Source organism: Camarhynchus parvulus, chromosome 3, assembly GCF_901933205.1.
Source record: "Camarhynchus parvulus chromosome 3, STF_HiC, whole genome shotgun sequence".
Lineage (NCBI taxonomy): Eukaryota > Metazoa > Chordata > Aves > Passeriformes > Thraupidae > Camarhynchus > Camarhynchus parvulus.
The window spans coordinates 86,864,608-86,879,612 of NC_044573.1; the positions used below are offsets into that span (position 1 = coordinate 86,864,608).

Here is a 15,005-nt window from a genome sequence, read left to right on the forward strand (position 1 = left end):
TTATGAAAGGGTAAGGAAGCTGGTTGCCTATGCTTGCATGAGCTACCTGAGTTCTCCCCAGTGTCTTGGTCCTTTGAACCACAAGTCAGCCCTCAGGTGACTCTGACAACAAGCTCAGGACCTTTGCATCACAGCCCTGTCCCAGAGTGCAGAAGATTTTCTCTCACAATGAATTGTGATAAAGACTGATAATTTAATGAGAATCCTCCTGTTTTCATTAAAATTAATGTGATGAACTATTTTATTAAATACTACAATAAGGAAAAACATTAAAACCAGTTTTAGTGGAATAGTCCATAGACTACTCAGCCTTTTGCCCTATTGGAACTGATGTTATTTCAATCCAGCCTGCTTTTAAGCTGTTGGACTCTGTAGCTGTGAAAACAGAAGAAAAGGTCAGCGATTAGTGAGTCTTTCCCTCTATAGGTAATATATAAATTTTTAAGAATATTGTGGAAAGATTGCTACACATTTAAGGGTGGTGTTTTTTGTATTAGTTTCTTTCTCAATGGAAAAACAACAGAATTGTTATTTTTACTGTATAGATCTTGTGAATGGCATACCTATTAACCAGGTGGTGGAAAACAACTCATTTCAGTGAGTTCAAGAGTTTTTGGGGACAGAAATCCTCACATATAAACAGAACAAAAAAGTATAGAAAAATTTTAAAAGTAGAAAATAAAATCATACATATAAAAACATCTATAAATGTGTTAAAAATACTGTAAGAGCTGTAATAGATCCACCCACTAAGGACCTAATAGTATTTCTTGGTTTCAGTAAAGCAATGAAGTGGGAAAAATTAATACTTAAAGCCATGTGATTCTCAAAAGCCTTAGTCTGCTTTCCTGCTGATTTTTCCAAAGGCATTTGTTTTGTTCTGAATTTGTTCCAATCCCAGATTTCTTTTCCTCTTGAATTTCATTTTTGTAGAGCCCAAATCCATTCTAGCATGTCTACCTGAGACAATTGTTCACACGACTTACGTTTAAGTTTAAATTAACCCATGAGACAGACTGAAGCCCACAGGTGAAAGGAACACAAGCAAGAGAAGGAACTACTGGGATTAGAGGAAGAACAAAGGAGAAATCCTTTTGCTTACCTCTGGGTTTGTGATTTTGTTCATCAGTGTGTACTTTAGGAAAGAGTTTCCCTCTCTGTTCAAAAAGGTTCCATCTATGAATGAAAAATGAGATTATATTGGCAATCAGTTTCTAGGAATTGTGTCCTGGGAAACCAATGGAAAAAGTATTAAGAAAAAAAATCTTTAAGGAGAGATTATAAAGAGCAAAACAGCATGAAAAGTGATTGCCTTTTCTGTAGTACTGAAAGATTAATGGATGCTGCTTATTCAATAGTGTAATATATTTAATCCAGGTTCTGATGCCTTACCCTGATTTTAGTAATGATTTTCTGGTAAAATACACATTCCCAACAGGATCACATTGGCTGCATATCTTTACTGAGGGCTTATGATCCCCTTTTTGCCTCAAGTTCTCTTGCAGTCTGACATATACACCCCCTTCTGTGCATGCTTGTGGTGTTTCTTTTGTTGCTCTGTGCTGCAACTCAAGCTATCAAGAAAATTACTTATTAAAGTTGGCCCAAGTGGTCAGAAGGGAAATGTGGCTGGCACAATAGGTGTATTTGGACAGTGACATACTTGAGAAAATCTGGATGCTGCATCAGAATAAGGACAGCCCTTGGTCCCAGGGTTCAACTGGCTGACATCCAAAGCCTGGTTTGGTATGGCACAGATCTGTGGTCTGGACTCAGTTTTAATGAGAAAATTGCTTAGATCTCAGGGAGTTCACAAGGTGAAGCTATGCAAAATAAAAAAAGAAAAAGCACAGAGAGAAGGATTTTGTTAGGATGGAAAGATTAGCAACTCAGGGATAGAAAAGGAAAAAAAAATCTGTACCTTAAAGAATAAAAAAAATCATTGAAAGCAGAGAATCAGAAAGTGGCAATAAGGCAACACTGAGGATCAGCCTATTAAAAGGATTAAGATACAGTCTCACTAGAAGCAGCTGAGTGAGCTGGGAGTGTTTAGCCTGGAGAAAAGGAGGCTCAGGGGAGACCTTATCACTATGAATACCTGAAAGGAATTTGTGGCCAGGTGGACGATCAGTCTCTTCTTCTAAGTAGCAAGTGATAGGATAAGAGTGGCCTCAGTTTGTACCAGAGAAGGTTTAGATTGGGTGTTAGAAAAAAATTTCTTCACTCAAAGGGTGGTCAAGCATTGAAATAGGCTGCTGAGGTTAGTGGTGGATTCACCATGCCAGGTACTGTTCAATAGGTGTTTGGATGTAGCACCTGGGGACATGTGATAGACTCTGTGATCTTAAATATCTTTTCCAAAATGAATGATCCTATGATTCTAAGATTCACTGGTGGAATCAGATAGGAGCATACAATTGAGATGAACACCAACATGTGAATAACTTGCTTGCAACACCAGCACAATACTTTCTGAGAGCTCATATTGTCAATGAAATACAGTACAATGCTTGTCTCCATCTTTGACTGGTTGACGAGGTTTGGGATTGGCAAATTCACAGTAAACATCACCTCTCTGAAGCTAAATGCAGCCATGCACAGGTTAGTATGTTCACAATAGTCTGCACTGATGGCATAATGAAGGTGGCATGTGGTCCATTGAGATGCCAAAATTTCTGCACCTGATTGTGTTTCTTGAGAGGTTCCTATTCAGGTATGAGCCACAGTGACTGCTGCTACCTGTTCTGTAAGTCCTAGTGAAACACCATTACGGAGAGCCCCTGCAATTGTAGGACTGCATGGACACTGTGCTGGTTCATGCACAGGGGCCCCCACTCTTCACAGGCTTCACTGGGCTGAGCCCAGAGTGGTCTGGCCTTACACAGCACAAGAGCATGGCTGGCAAGAAGAATGAGATGGCACCTGCTTCCTCAAGGCTGCCCAAGTGATGCAGCTGGCACAGGAAATATGCATGGTCAATTACTGTGCTGGGTAGGGCAAAAAGGCTATGAGGCCGTAACAACCACATAATAATGATGATAATAAGAATGATAATAATAATAATAATAATAGTAGTAGTAAACCATGTAATGTATATTTGTAACACCTAAAGTAATTTCCTTTTACCTGCAGTTGTTGACTCTGAGCTCTTGGGCATTCATGTGTGTGCATCTCTGTGTGTGAGAAATGGGATTTCTTTGGCATGCACAATTTGGGTCAGTTGCTCTTCCTCTACCTCCAGCCCTAAACCTGTTGATTCAAACATCTGATGAATTGGAAGAACTGGTGTCAGAGACTGTGAATAACAAGTCACACTGTGGCAGGGTGATGAAATCTGTCACATAAGTGACCATTATTCTGAGTTACATGTAGCTTGGATTAACATCATAAAACTTGAGATAGGCAGCCCTGAAATTTTGGATTAAAAGTGTCACTGCTTGCTACCACACTAACAACACACAGCAGTGAGCTGCAGGCTCTTGCCAAACAGGCACCCCCATTCCTATGCCTGCTGTAAACATACAAATAGTGAATTGACAGTGAGAAAATCACTTTAACACACAGCTTGTCTCTGTGTAAACACATCTAGGAGCTGGACATTCACAATTTGGGAGGATGAATCCTATTCTACCATTAGTACAAGGTAGAGACAACATGTTGTGGGATAATACTTTTGTTGAAACAATTTTGCCTAGAAAACTTTCACTGCATTGCAACCATTAATAAAAAAGAGGAGTAAGCATAAAGTACTGTGGCCATTAGAAATCAGTGGTGCATTCTGTGCCATGAGTCACCAGTTAAATTTTCTTTTGAATTCAACAAAAGGGATGGATGGTATCCTTGCAGAGTTTAAACTGGAGATAAGAAATTACATGGATTCTCTGATGCATTGAGTTGTGCCTCCTGGAAAATGACTGACTTGGGCTCTGGCATTGTGATTTCTTCCTTAATTGGCTCTTCATTTTCCTGGCAGAAGGTCATAGTACTGCAATTCCCCCTGCACAAGGATTGGCTCCAGTCTGCTTGGGGCAGCCAGGAGAAGGGAAGGTATCATGGTTATCTGATGGGGTGGGCTCAGCTGTCCATCCTGGGAGTCATCTTCAGCACCAAGAGTCTTGCCAGCGACTGCTATCCTGCACTTCTCTGAAGCTGATGAGATTTTTATGATGCCCAGTAGGTCAGTCACACAAATTAGGACAGCTTTTGGAAGAAAGGCTGTGAAATAACCCTGGTGCAGCTTTAAAGAGATTCTTGGACATTTTAATGTCTTTTTTTTTTTATTTGTTACTCCATCAATCATTCAGTGCTATTAATATTTGAATTTCTGCCAAATGTGTGGTGTTTCCTGAAGCTCAAGAATAAACATCAAGAACTGCTGAAAGGGGAACTAGACAAACATTTTTGCACTTAACCGTGCCAACTAGAATGAATACTAAGACCCTAACTCAAAATCTTAGGACAGCTGTTATGCTTGGAACAGGCTAATCTTCAACAGAGAAAAGGATCACGTCCAGCTGTTTCTAAATTATTACAGATAAGTCAGTGCAAGCTTTCACACAGTGAAGACAGAGCTGCTTGCTTACAGAGGAAAATGCTAAAAAAAAATCTATTTGCTGAAGCACAATGGAATAGTTTTGTGGGTTTTTAAAGATTTGCTCAGAAACCATCAACTGAGAAAAATGTAAAACAAAGGGCCTTAGAACACAAGTTGATTTTTGTGTTCTTTTAAAGGAAATCTAGCACCTGTGTAAATGAGCTGAAATTATTTCCAAGCAAATTCCTTGCCTCTGATTTATCATCAGCAGGTCTTTAAAGTTAAAAAAAGATATGCTTGTTCATTTAATCTGACTGACAGACATTTACCACATATTCTTTCTTATGCTTCCAGAGCAAGGAGATAACTAGATAAAAGAGTTTCTGAGGATTTGTAATACAAAGGAGATTTGAATTTTTCTAATGTCAGTGCAAATCAGAGGTCATTTTCTTGGAGCTGATAGAACTGCACAGATGTAAGGAAAAGAAATGAATTATAATTTCCAGAGAGCACTTCACTGTTTCCATGAATATATCCTTTCTCATCTCCCTCATATTTGTTGCATCATTGCAGTCAGTGACAGAATTAAGGTTGTGCAAATGTTTCTACTATGATCAAAAGAGAACCAACCAAACAAAAAAAAATGCAGAGCAAATTTGAAGGTTAAGATTTATGAACCATTAATGTGATGGACAGTGATTGCCTGTTGCTGACCTTGGCCTTTCTGATATCTTTCACACAAACGATTGCCTGCAAGAGAGAAAAATTAAATTGTACAGTCAGAGGTAATTTTCCCTGATCTGCAGCTCCTTAGGTGTGACAAGGACAGTGTAGGAGGCAGGTCCAATAAAAGCACTGCTGGCAAGAAATTGTGTTGAAGACTTAGACTTCAGTCTTCAATAAATGTACACACATTCTGCCTCTCTATGTCTCTGTCATTCATGGCAATGCATCCACACTGGCTGTGCTTTCAAAAGTAGCTGCCCTTGGATGCTGTGCCTTCCCAAGCTGCCCAGCTGAAGTCACAAAGGGAGAACCCCCCTTAATTCCCTAGAAAACAACCCACTATCAACTTCTCCAGGTTCCTCTCACTTACTAAGAAATGGAGACAGAAGGATGACTGGTTTTTACCTCTGCTTGTTCAGCTTTGGGGACTTAAACGGTCTCGTTCAGATCTGAAATTGGGTGTGGGGTTTTTTATTTCAGTTAAGCCTCATGTGCTATCTCTGGTAGAAACTTCAAAGTTCTTTGGTATTTTTTTCTGAATCTTTTTTTGGAAACAGTATCACGTATATTTCTTTAAGCCCTCTGTTCAAAAATCTGGAGATTACAGATCATGTAGCAAAGGCTGTTAGACTTATCCTTGATATCTGCTTTTTGGTTTTTTACCTTTTTTTTGGTGAATATATAAATACAGACATTTACTTCTTAAATAGGAATGAACACTTATTAGGGGGTATTTATTATATTAATTAGAATGACTGCCAAGTCATTTTGACTACAGAAATGCAAACCTTAAAAGAATACCTTTGAGTAATGTTTTATACTGAATAACACCTGATGTTTTTTCTGAGTTTGCCCATAGTAAAACAGGTGAAAAAAGTGAAACATATAAGGCTAAGATAGATCACTGGAAATAAAATTGAAATGGGGGATGCAGGATAATTTTACTGCAGTGATGTCACCCTGCTTATCAGATAGGAAAATTTAGGTGAGATGTTAAGGTTTTCTAATCATGTGGAGCACATGCTGGTTATGGGAACACAAAAAGAAAGAGAGCTTCCTTTGACACCATGTACTCATTCCTCACATTGTTTTGATTTTAGAAGTCTGAAGTACAGAACTAAAATACTGGATCATGTATATTTTATATATGGTGAGACTTTGCTATAAACTTTCTCACTTGCAAGAGATCACACCAAAGTTTCATAATGAATACATAGTTGTGGATCTGTTTCCAGTACCTCTGTATCTTGGACAAATAAATCTGTTTACAACATATCTGACTAATAATTAACACATGCAGAGTCTTCCTGGAAAACTGTAGTCTGCAGCTTTCTGATCAGATTTCTTTTTGATTGCTGACTGGAGAACAAGCCTCAAAAGAGGCTTCTAGAGGCACAAGAATGTGGCACAAAATTCAGATATTGCTCTTATATTGCATTGCCAGTGAAGTTTCAATGACAAAACGTCTTGATTCTAGAAGAAGTTTCCCCAAAGGACTTTACTCTGTAAAAGACAGTGGTTCTGCTAAGTGGAACAGGATTATAAGGAGCCTGTATCAGGGAAGTTCCTGCAGGATACGAGGCTGTTGCACAGGAAGAGATGATGACTGCAGCTTTACCATTGTCTCCAGAGGAGCTGTATGTTACTGTGACCAGTACTGCACCTCGGGCTCTCCAGGGCCTGTAGACTGCTGTACTGACTACTGGGATGTCTGCAACCACGCCGTGGAGCCCACCAGGTCAGAGGAGCCTTGGCCGCCTCCAGCATGGGGTAAGTGGAGACAAAATGCTCAGTTGGCTTTAGTGCATCACAGTGAAAATAAACATAGAAGTAAAATCCTGAAAAACTGACTAAAGTCATAGTGGACAAGGACACTGAGCATGAAACTGGAGTGAGAATTATACTTGCTGTTATTTCTTTGTCTCTAGGACATTAGTGTTGATTTCATAGTATTTCTCTTGGATAGAACCCCTGTTTTATTTGAAATTTCTCAAATAACCTCATTGGGTCAAAATTAGTGTAAACTGAAAAATTTCAATAGGGTTCCACAGATTAACATGAGATGAACTGCAAGCTCTAAATATTAGTACAAACAAATCATCAACAAAATGGAGGCTTATCCTGAATGATACTGCCCTGAGATGTTCTGCAATGCTTTTGATTCAGCACAGGTTTTCTGTAGGACACTGTTTTTCTGGCAACAGCTCAGGTGCAGGACTAAATGAAGGGATGTGCTTAGAACAATGAGTAGGTGAAGGGATGTGTTTAGAACAAGGATTTGTGGCATGTTTTAGTTTCTAACAAGTTAGTTTGCAGTGCAAGTCTCTCCAGGACTATTCTAAACTAAGTCTAATTATTTTTATCACTAAAGATTAAAAAAAAATTCTTTTTTTCAAACATCTGGTCCTCCCTTGGCTTGTGGATAGGCCAAATCTCTGCTGGTGGAGAAAATTTGGTGTTCTCTACATCTTTGGCCAGATTTGGTGTAGCTTCTTACTGTCAGTACACCAAATTTGGCAGAGGATGTAGAGAATGTCCTAAAGTTTTAAAAGCCTAAAATCAATAAAATACAACTGTGATTTTTAAAAATTAACTCTTTTTAATAACCTTGCTGCTTGCAGTTCAGCACTTAGAACACAAGCTCTTCAGGAGGCTGTGCTCTTAGGTGTGCAGCCAAAATCTGATAAATGGGAGTGACAGAAATGGTGCAAAACAAATTTAATTTTCCAAAATGTTTCTAACCAATTAAAACAATTTTCTAAGGCTCTGTGTAAATACATACATTTATTTTCATTTTTATTTGGTGCAGTGATGTATATTATTTTTGACATGAGATTTTTGTTGTAGGCTCTACTTAAACATGCAGTTGTATTTCTGCCTACAGCTGAGAGCTGGTGAGTCTACTTTGGCAAACTGTCTCATGGAATTGAATCATTACAAAACCTGCAGCAGTTTGCCACATGGTCACTCCCACAAGTCTACCTCTAAAAGGTAGAAGTGTAACAGAAGGTTTAGATAAGGGAATAGGTGAGGGGTAACCTTTTTACTACTTTCTTAATTCAATTTTTTGCATTTGTGCTCACTGTTTGCAACCCCTAACATACCTGCCAGGGGTAGCAATTATATTTAAAGTACCTTTACTTGTCCTATTGTCTTGGTTTAGAGCAAAATTTTGGGAGAGAGAGTCCCCAGAGGGGCTCTAGTAGGAAGATAAATTCAATCGGCCCCCCCCCCAACCAGTCCGGGAGAAAATACCTCCTTGGAGAAAAGTGGAAAAAAGCTGTTTATTAAACAATAGAACCTAACAATATTAAACAATAAAACCCCTTGCCGCTCTAAAAGAGATGACCAACTGAGAAAACCCCCCCCGGTTGCAGCCCAGCTCACTCAGTCTCTCATCAGTCCTTCTGGTGCTGGAATTGTCGCAGGCCAGGCCCGGCCCGGCCCGGTGGCCACAGGTGCGAGCTGCCGGTGCTTCCCTGGGTGTTCAGTCCAGAGCAGGTTCCAAGAGGTCCAAAGAAAAGGAAAAGAAAAACCACAGTCCAGGGACTCTTCTTTGCCTCAGCCAGCTAAAACTAACTAAAAGCAAAAGGAGAGCTCTCTGTCCTGCCGTCTGTCTGTCCGCAGACAACACAGTCCTGGAGCAGGAATGTGGGGGAGTAAGTGCAATGTCTGAGGAAAAAAAAAACTGTGCGATTCTTCTCTCCCCCCTTTCACTCTCTGCAACAAGTCTTAAAGGTGCAAAACTTATTATTATTATGCATAAACCAATGAGACGATTTGGGGATAAAAGCACCATATAGTCAACCCAGGACACCTATAAATGATCTTATACTATTTTTTTATATGTCATCTTTAAAAAGATGGAAAGTGTGAATTTTTAAAAAATCTCTTTATTGGATATTCATTATGTAAGTAATTTAGACGGTAAAAGATGAATAATAAAGCCAAAATTAAGCAGGGGAAAAAAGGTAACAAACAAAACCATCTCTAAAGAATCTTTATAGAACTGGAATATCCGAGGAATTGGAATGAAAAAAAGGAGAAACAAGTAGGACTAAATGCCTGAGGATTAAGAAAATTAGGAAGCATCATTAGAAATGACATAAGTATGCTAGCTGACTTTTAGCAAATGAGACTACACTTCTGTCTTAGGCTAAGAATTATGTAAGCACTTGAAGACCACATGTGCCAAAGTATTTTTTATCTGGAAGGTCTTGATCTTTTGGTTGCCAGAGGTTTTGCTCTCAGAGCCTCCTGAGTCATAGTTCTTTAAATAAACCAATAAAGTGAAGTGTTTTACATAGGCTGGAATGTACAGCAATATAAATGCTCAATGGTTTATTTCTGGATCCCCACATATTCACTGAGAGGCTACAGCAGAAACACTGTGACTTCTTGCATGTGTGTGCACCATGCTGGGGGTCAGTATTGATTTAATTGTGTGGAACTGCTTTGACTCTGCCTTTATAAACCCAGCCTTCAGTTTGTTTCTATGGCTTTCATGTGTAGTTTCAGAAGAAACTGCACATTCCTGCCTTAAATACCAAATAGAAATTCAGGGTCTTTTTATTATAGTCATATTTTAAATTCTGTTGTTAGAAGGACTTTTTGAGTTTTATTTCAGGGCTTTATTTATTATTTATTTTGTCTCTTTGTTTCAGTTATTCTGAGGGTACAAAAAGCCCCGTGAAAGCCCACACACTGGGTCTCACCCTGTTGGTGGTGTAAAAGTGACATCCAGTGAGTTTGCTGATTGCTTTTACATGACAGATGACCTACAAGGGAGTAAACATAGAGATATTTCATGGACAGAAGTACTCACTTCTGTCCCCAATGCTGGGGACAAATTAAATAAGAACCATTAAGGGTATATGAATGTTGGACTGTGAAGGAAGACTCCATTTCTCAAATTTTCTTCTTTCCAATAATGATTTTCACATCATAAAATCTCATTCACAAAGTCATCAAGCTGCATCTTCAAATTAATTAATTTCCTACTTAATGTATAAATATTCCAACTTAATACACTCAGAGCCAGACAACCTCGCTGTATTCTCATGTGTCCTTTAGCTTAGAAAACTCTGTTGTCTCACTGATGCCTCAGGCAGTACTCTTGGCCTGCAAAATATTAACTTGGCTAGGCTAAAGAAACTGCATAGTGTTAATTTTCAATTCCCTAAGCATACATCATTGCAAAGCTGCTTCTGTACTAGTCCAGGTTTGCATTTTATCTTGGGCACAGGCAGTGAGCCCTGCCAGCAGAGCTCCAACGAAGGCTGTTCCATCTCTCAAATGCTGCATCAATACTTCTCTTGATACTTTTGAAATAACTTGCTTGGTCCTCCTTCCAGCTACTGTCTGATGCTGACTTAGTTACATACTGTGACAAACTATGGCACTTTGGTAATTTGCTTTGAGTGTTCTGTGAAAAATACCTCAGCTCTTAGCTGAAGTTGGATTAGAGCAGACACTTTGGGCCTCAGATTGCCTCAGCAGGATCTATTTTACCTGCGCTAGCTCCCATAGCCTGCTGAATTAGCAGCAGGGAAATAAAGGCATTTATAGTTAATACTCACTTAATAATCACCTCTAGTTCCCTTCTGTGCTTTGTTATGTAATCATGTAGGGCTCAGAGTGCGTTTCTGTCCTGGCAAGGAAGGAGATGCAGGCAGTGAGGGTGGGGTCAGCCAAACTCCAGCCCTGGCCATGAGAGGGGCATGGCCTCCCTCACACTACTGCTGAGGAAAAGCAGTGTACCATGCCAGTTTGCAAGTCAACACCGTGTTAGAGCTTCTTGCAAATGGAGGAAAAGATCAGTCCACCTTGTGCTGGACGGGCTGCCAATCTCACCCTCCTGACTCTGCGCCATCCGAAAAGCGGCGAAGAGGTCAAAGGAAGCTGGAAGTCCCAAAAGCTGAGGTAGTCCACGCATGAATTACCAGCTGCTGTGTGGCGTCCCCCACCTCATGGGAGATGTGGGCACCAGCTGTAAGAATCCCTGTCTGACAGGCTGTTCGGGTCCAATCCAGCTAGCTATGGATCCCAGCCCACATAATCTTACGTAGGACAAAAGGCAAAAGACGACAAGTGCTCTTTTCCATGTTGGGACAAAAGTCCTAAATTTATTTCCTTGATAGGAGACACCAGATCATCCAGGTGACCCTCTAGGTGAAGAAAAAGACAGCAATGCCTCATGGCGGGAGACTTTTAAACTCGGGGGAATGGTGGGTGGAGGAAGAGGACCACAGCCAAGGGGATACAAGTGAGAGGGGGCAAGGGAGGAGTAAACCTGGGACAAACCAGTTTAGTGCCAGTCCAAGCCCTCTCAGCAGGAGGAGAAGCATGGTGTCTGTAGGCTCAGCTGTCAGGACAGGCTGGAAAACAGACCCGTGTGATAAATGCATGGTGCTTGCTCCTGACTCAGTCCAACACCCTGTGCAGGCCTTCCGGATTGTTCTTCCACTGAAGCTTTGACAGTCAAATGCACTGATGAAGCAATTTATGTGGGAGATACTGAAACACACACAAAATCTTTCCTCAGTGAAGTGTTACAAAATAAAAAAAAAATGAGAGGGATATATTTTTATGGAGAACTCATCCCTCAATTTATGTTTCATGGTGGGTTTTGGAGGGTGCATAAAACATACATTTGCCTTGAAGTGCAATTGATCTATCTCTTTTTCAAAGAGGAATTAATCTGGCAAGGAAAAAGAGTTTATTACAATACTTTTGGTGTATTCACTAGTTTTTAAAATTCTGTACCTGTAAAAACCTATTTCTATTTTAATTGTCAATTAGAAAATCTTTATTAGAAATATTTTCTTTTTAATATTGGAAAATAATTTTATTTGAAGAATTTTTTATTTATATGTAAGATAGTAATTTTTTAGTGGTTGTTTTGAATCTGATTCTGAATTTATTTACTATGAGGGATAATATATTTTCTAAAACAATAAAATACATTAAACTGCCTGCATTTCTTGGAAGAAACTGGAACCATATTGCTGGCTTTCAACTAAATAATTCAAGCATACCGCATAAAACCAATTAATACAATAGTAGCAAGAGTTTTCAGTAATTCACTTGAAGAATTATTTTATTTTCACACATCTATATGTTATGTTGGCAGGTTGTTATAAAGATGGCCGATATTACGGAGAAGGAACAATAATTAAAGACAACTGCAATTCCTGGTAATGTTTCAGAGAACTGCAAATTGAATTTTATCTAGCATATGTCATGAAACAGGAATTAAGGTAGAGAGCATCTTTAAATTCATATTAAACATGTAATCAAATCAAAATGTCTGCAAAAGTAGTGCTAAGTACTAAGTTTTGTGGAGGTAGATTGCAGCCAATTTAGAAGAACAGCAAGAGGGAAACTGGAATTTCTAATCAAGATATGAGTATTAGACTATTCAAATCTCTTCCTCACTGGCCTAATTCTGTTCCTGCTCAGTCAAACCTAAATTGAAATGGTTTCAGTCTAGACCTGGGCATTGACCTGAATGCAGATCAAACCAATATAACAAATATAATTAAATTTTATTGAATCCTTCCTCCTTGGTGCTTTTTATTTTTCTTTAAGGAGTTATGGGAGCTTATATTAACCTGTAAGGAAAGGATATATATATCAGGCAGGGGAGCTTTGCTGTCAGCCCTGACTGCCTGGGCTTTGCCTCTCCAAAAACTAGCCCTGTCCTGGAGTAAGAATCCCACGGCTCCAGCCCCACCCAAACAGGGCTGGAGTTCCCACTGTGCTGACTTTAGCCCAGGGTCCTTGGAGCGCGATGTCTGGGGCCACAAAACCCTTTCTGGGTTTCCAGAGTAAAACTTCCTCAAAACATCACATTTTTTCAGGAATTCAGCATCAACATTACATTCCCTGGTTTGGTCTTACAAAGATGGAAGCAAAATGTTTCAGATGTGACCTTTCTCACAAACTGTAAATGTTCCCACCTTGTTCCAACTCGTTAGACGGTGAAGTAGGAAGAAATTATGCTATGTTTTCATAAACTGTCTGTGACAATTATATTGTTCACACTTTCCCTCCCCTCTATCTGCCTTCTGCTGTTAAAGTGCATATTTTTCCTTTGACAATTCTTTTTTTTTTTTTGTTTAATGATATTCTTGTTCTTTCAGCAAATGTTTCAACAGTCTCTGGAAATGTTCAACAGATGTATGCCTTGTTCGCCAAGACTTAATTCAGCACATCAATTCTGGAGATTTTGGGTGAGAACCCTTTTATTTTAAAGTTTTGTTATGCATCACAGTATTGCTCATTCTGTGTATGTGCAAATTACAAGGTATGCAGTCTTCCCCACCCCTTCTTTCTTCAAATACTTTACAGCAATTTGATAGTAAGTATGCATTTGTGAAATTTCCCAAATCACTGTCAGATTATAAAGCTTTAAATGGAAAGATACGGAACATCTCATGCTGGTAAGAGAACATCTGCTGTAAATATCTATCTAAAATATTGTCCAAATTTAGAACAATTTATTTTCTCTCAAAACAAGATTTGCATCATCTTCCCCTATTTTTCACTGTGTTTATTACTTGGGATAGATATTTAAAGTAATTTTTTCCTGCTCCCTTGAGAGCACTGTTCCATGTAACAGGACTCTATGTAGCACTGGAAGTGGAGAAGATGGGTGAAATGGGGATCAATTATCAGAACTTGGGAGGCTTGGTGTTTTTCTTACTAACAGTCTTGTTCCTGTGGCTAGTGCACAGAGATCCAGTGCAATACTGGATCTGTGCCTTGGGAGCCTGCTGGCTGTGTACAGACAGAGATACAGGGGCAGCCTCCCTAGGATCTGGGGTGCCAATTCACCAGTGAAGCCTGCCCAGATTTCGAGCTGTCAGGAGTGCTGAAACATTCTGTACTTCATGGGAGGCATTTAAAGCAACTGAATTAAGATAAAAAACCAAGTTAGGTCCCTGGCGCCTGAACCTATCTCTTGTCAGTGGTGACCCTTGAGATTTATCATAGGGTGACAGGTGAGACATGACTCAACTTCTCCATGTGCTTGCACTTTTCATTGACTTCAGGGAGACCAAGAACAATGAGACTTAGGGAATCATGGGGAGCCCTTTCTCTCTCAGTGGCTATTGGTATAAAACTAGGGCAGAAGGTGTCAGCTGGGCTTTTTGCTTGGTTCAACAGTATCTCTCCTTTGGTGCACCAAGGCTTGAAGGTGCACTGCAACTCACAACACGAGGCTGCTAGTTTCCTGTGGGAATCTGGGCTGAGCATGGTTTGAGCATAAGTTAAGAGAACAGCAACGTTTTGACTGAGTGTCTTGTTTGCCAGTACTGCTCTGAAGTATTGCACACTCATGTCCTGCAGGCTGATGTGATGCTGACCCCAAATCACCACTATTCATATACTGCTGTGTTGCTCCATCCTGCACTTATCTGCAGTGGAAAAGTCCATAGCAAATATTTTCTCATACATATTGAACGCAAGTTTTTGAAATGCAATTTCAAAAATGTATTTCTGGATGCTTTTGCTGTTGTACTCTTAAATGAGCAATGTGTTAATGTGAGTGTTATCTCTAACCTGGGTCTTGCTTTTTGGTTTTCATCTGTGAGGAAGATGGAAAGCTGACAACTACAGTCAGTTCTGGGGAATGACAGTGGAAGAAGGTTTCAAAAAGCGCCTGGGCACTTTCCCTCCATCTCATTCTTTGCTGAATATGAGAGAAGCTCCTGTAAGTGTCATGTACACTTGTTGATTG

General features: G+C 39.7%; 1 protein-coding gene across 1 annotated transcript in view; it reads left to right on the forward strand.

Moving 5' to 3' along the window:
* The first annotated feature begins 6,660 nt into the window (after positions 1–6,660).
* Positions 6,661–15,005, forward strand: part of TINAG (tubulointerstitial nephritis antigen) — a 38,544-nt gene continuing 30,199 nt past the window's right edge. Inside the window, exons 1-4 of the mRNA XM_030945878.1 lie at positions 6,661–7,030; positions 12,393–12,456; positions 13,405–13,494; positions 14,864–14,978. Coding sequence (XP_030801738.1) covers positions 6,661–7,030; positions 12,393–12,456; positions 13,405–13,494; positions 14,864–14,978 — 639 coding nt within the window. The remainder of the gene's footprint in view (positions 7,031–12,392; positions 12,457–13,404; positions 13,495–14,863; positions 14,979–15,005) is intronic.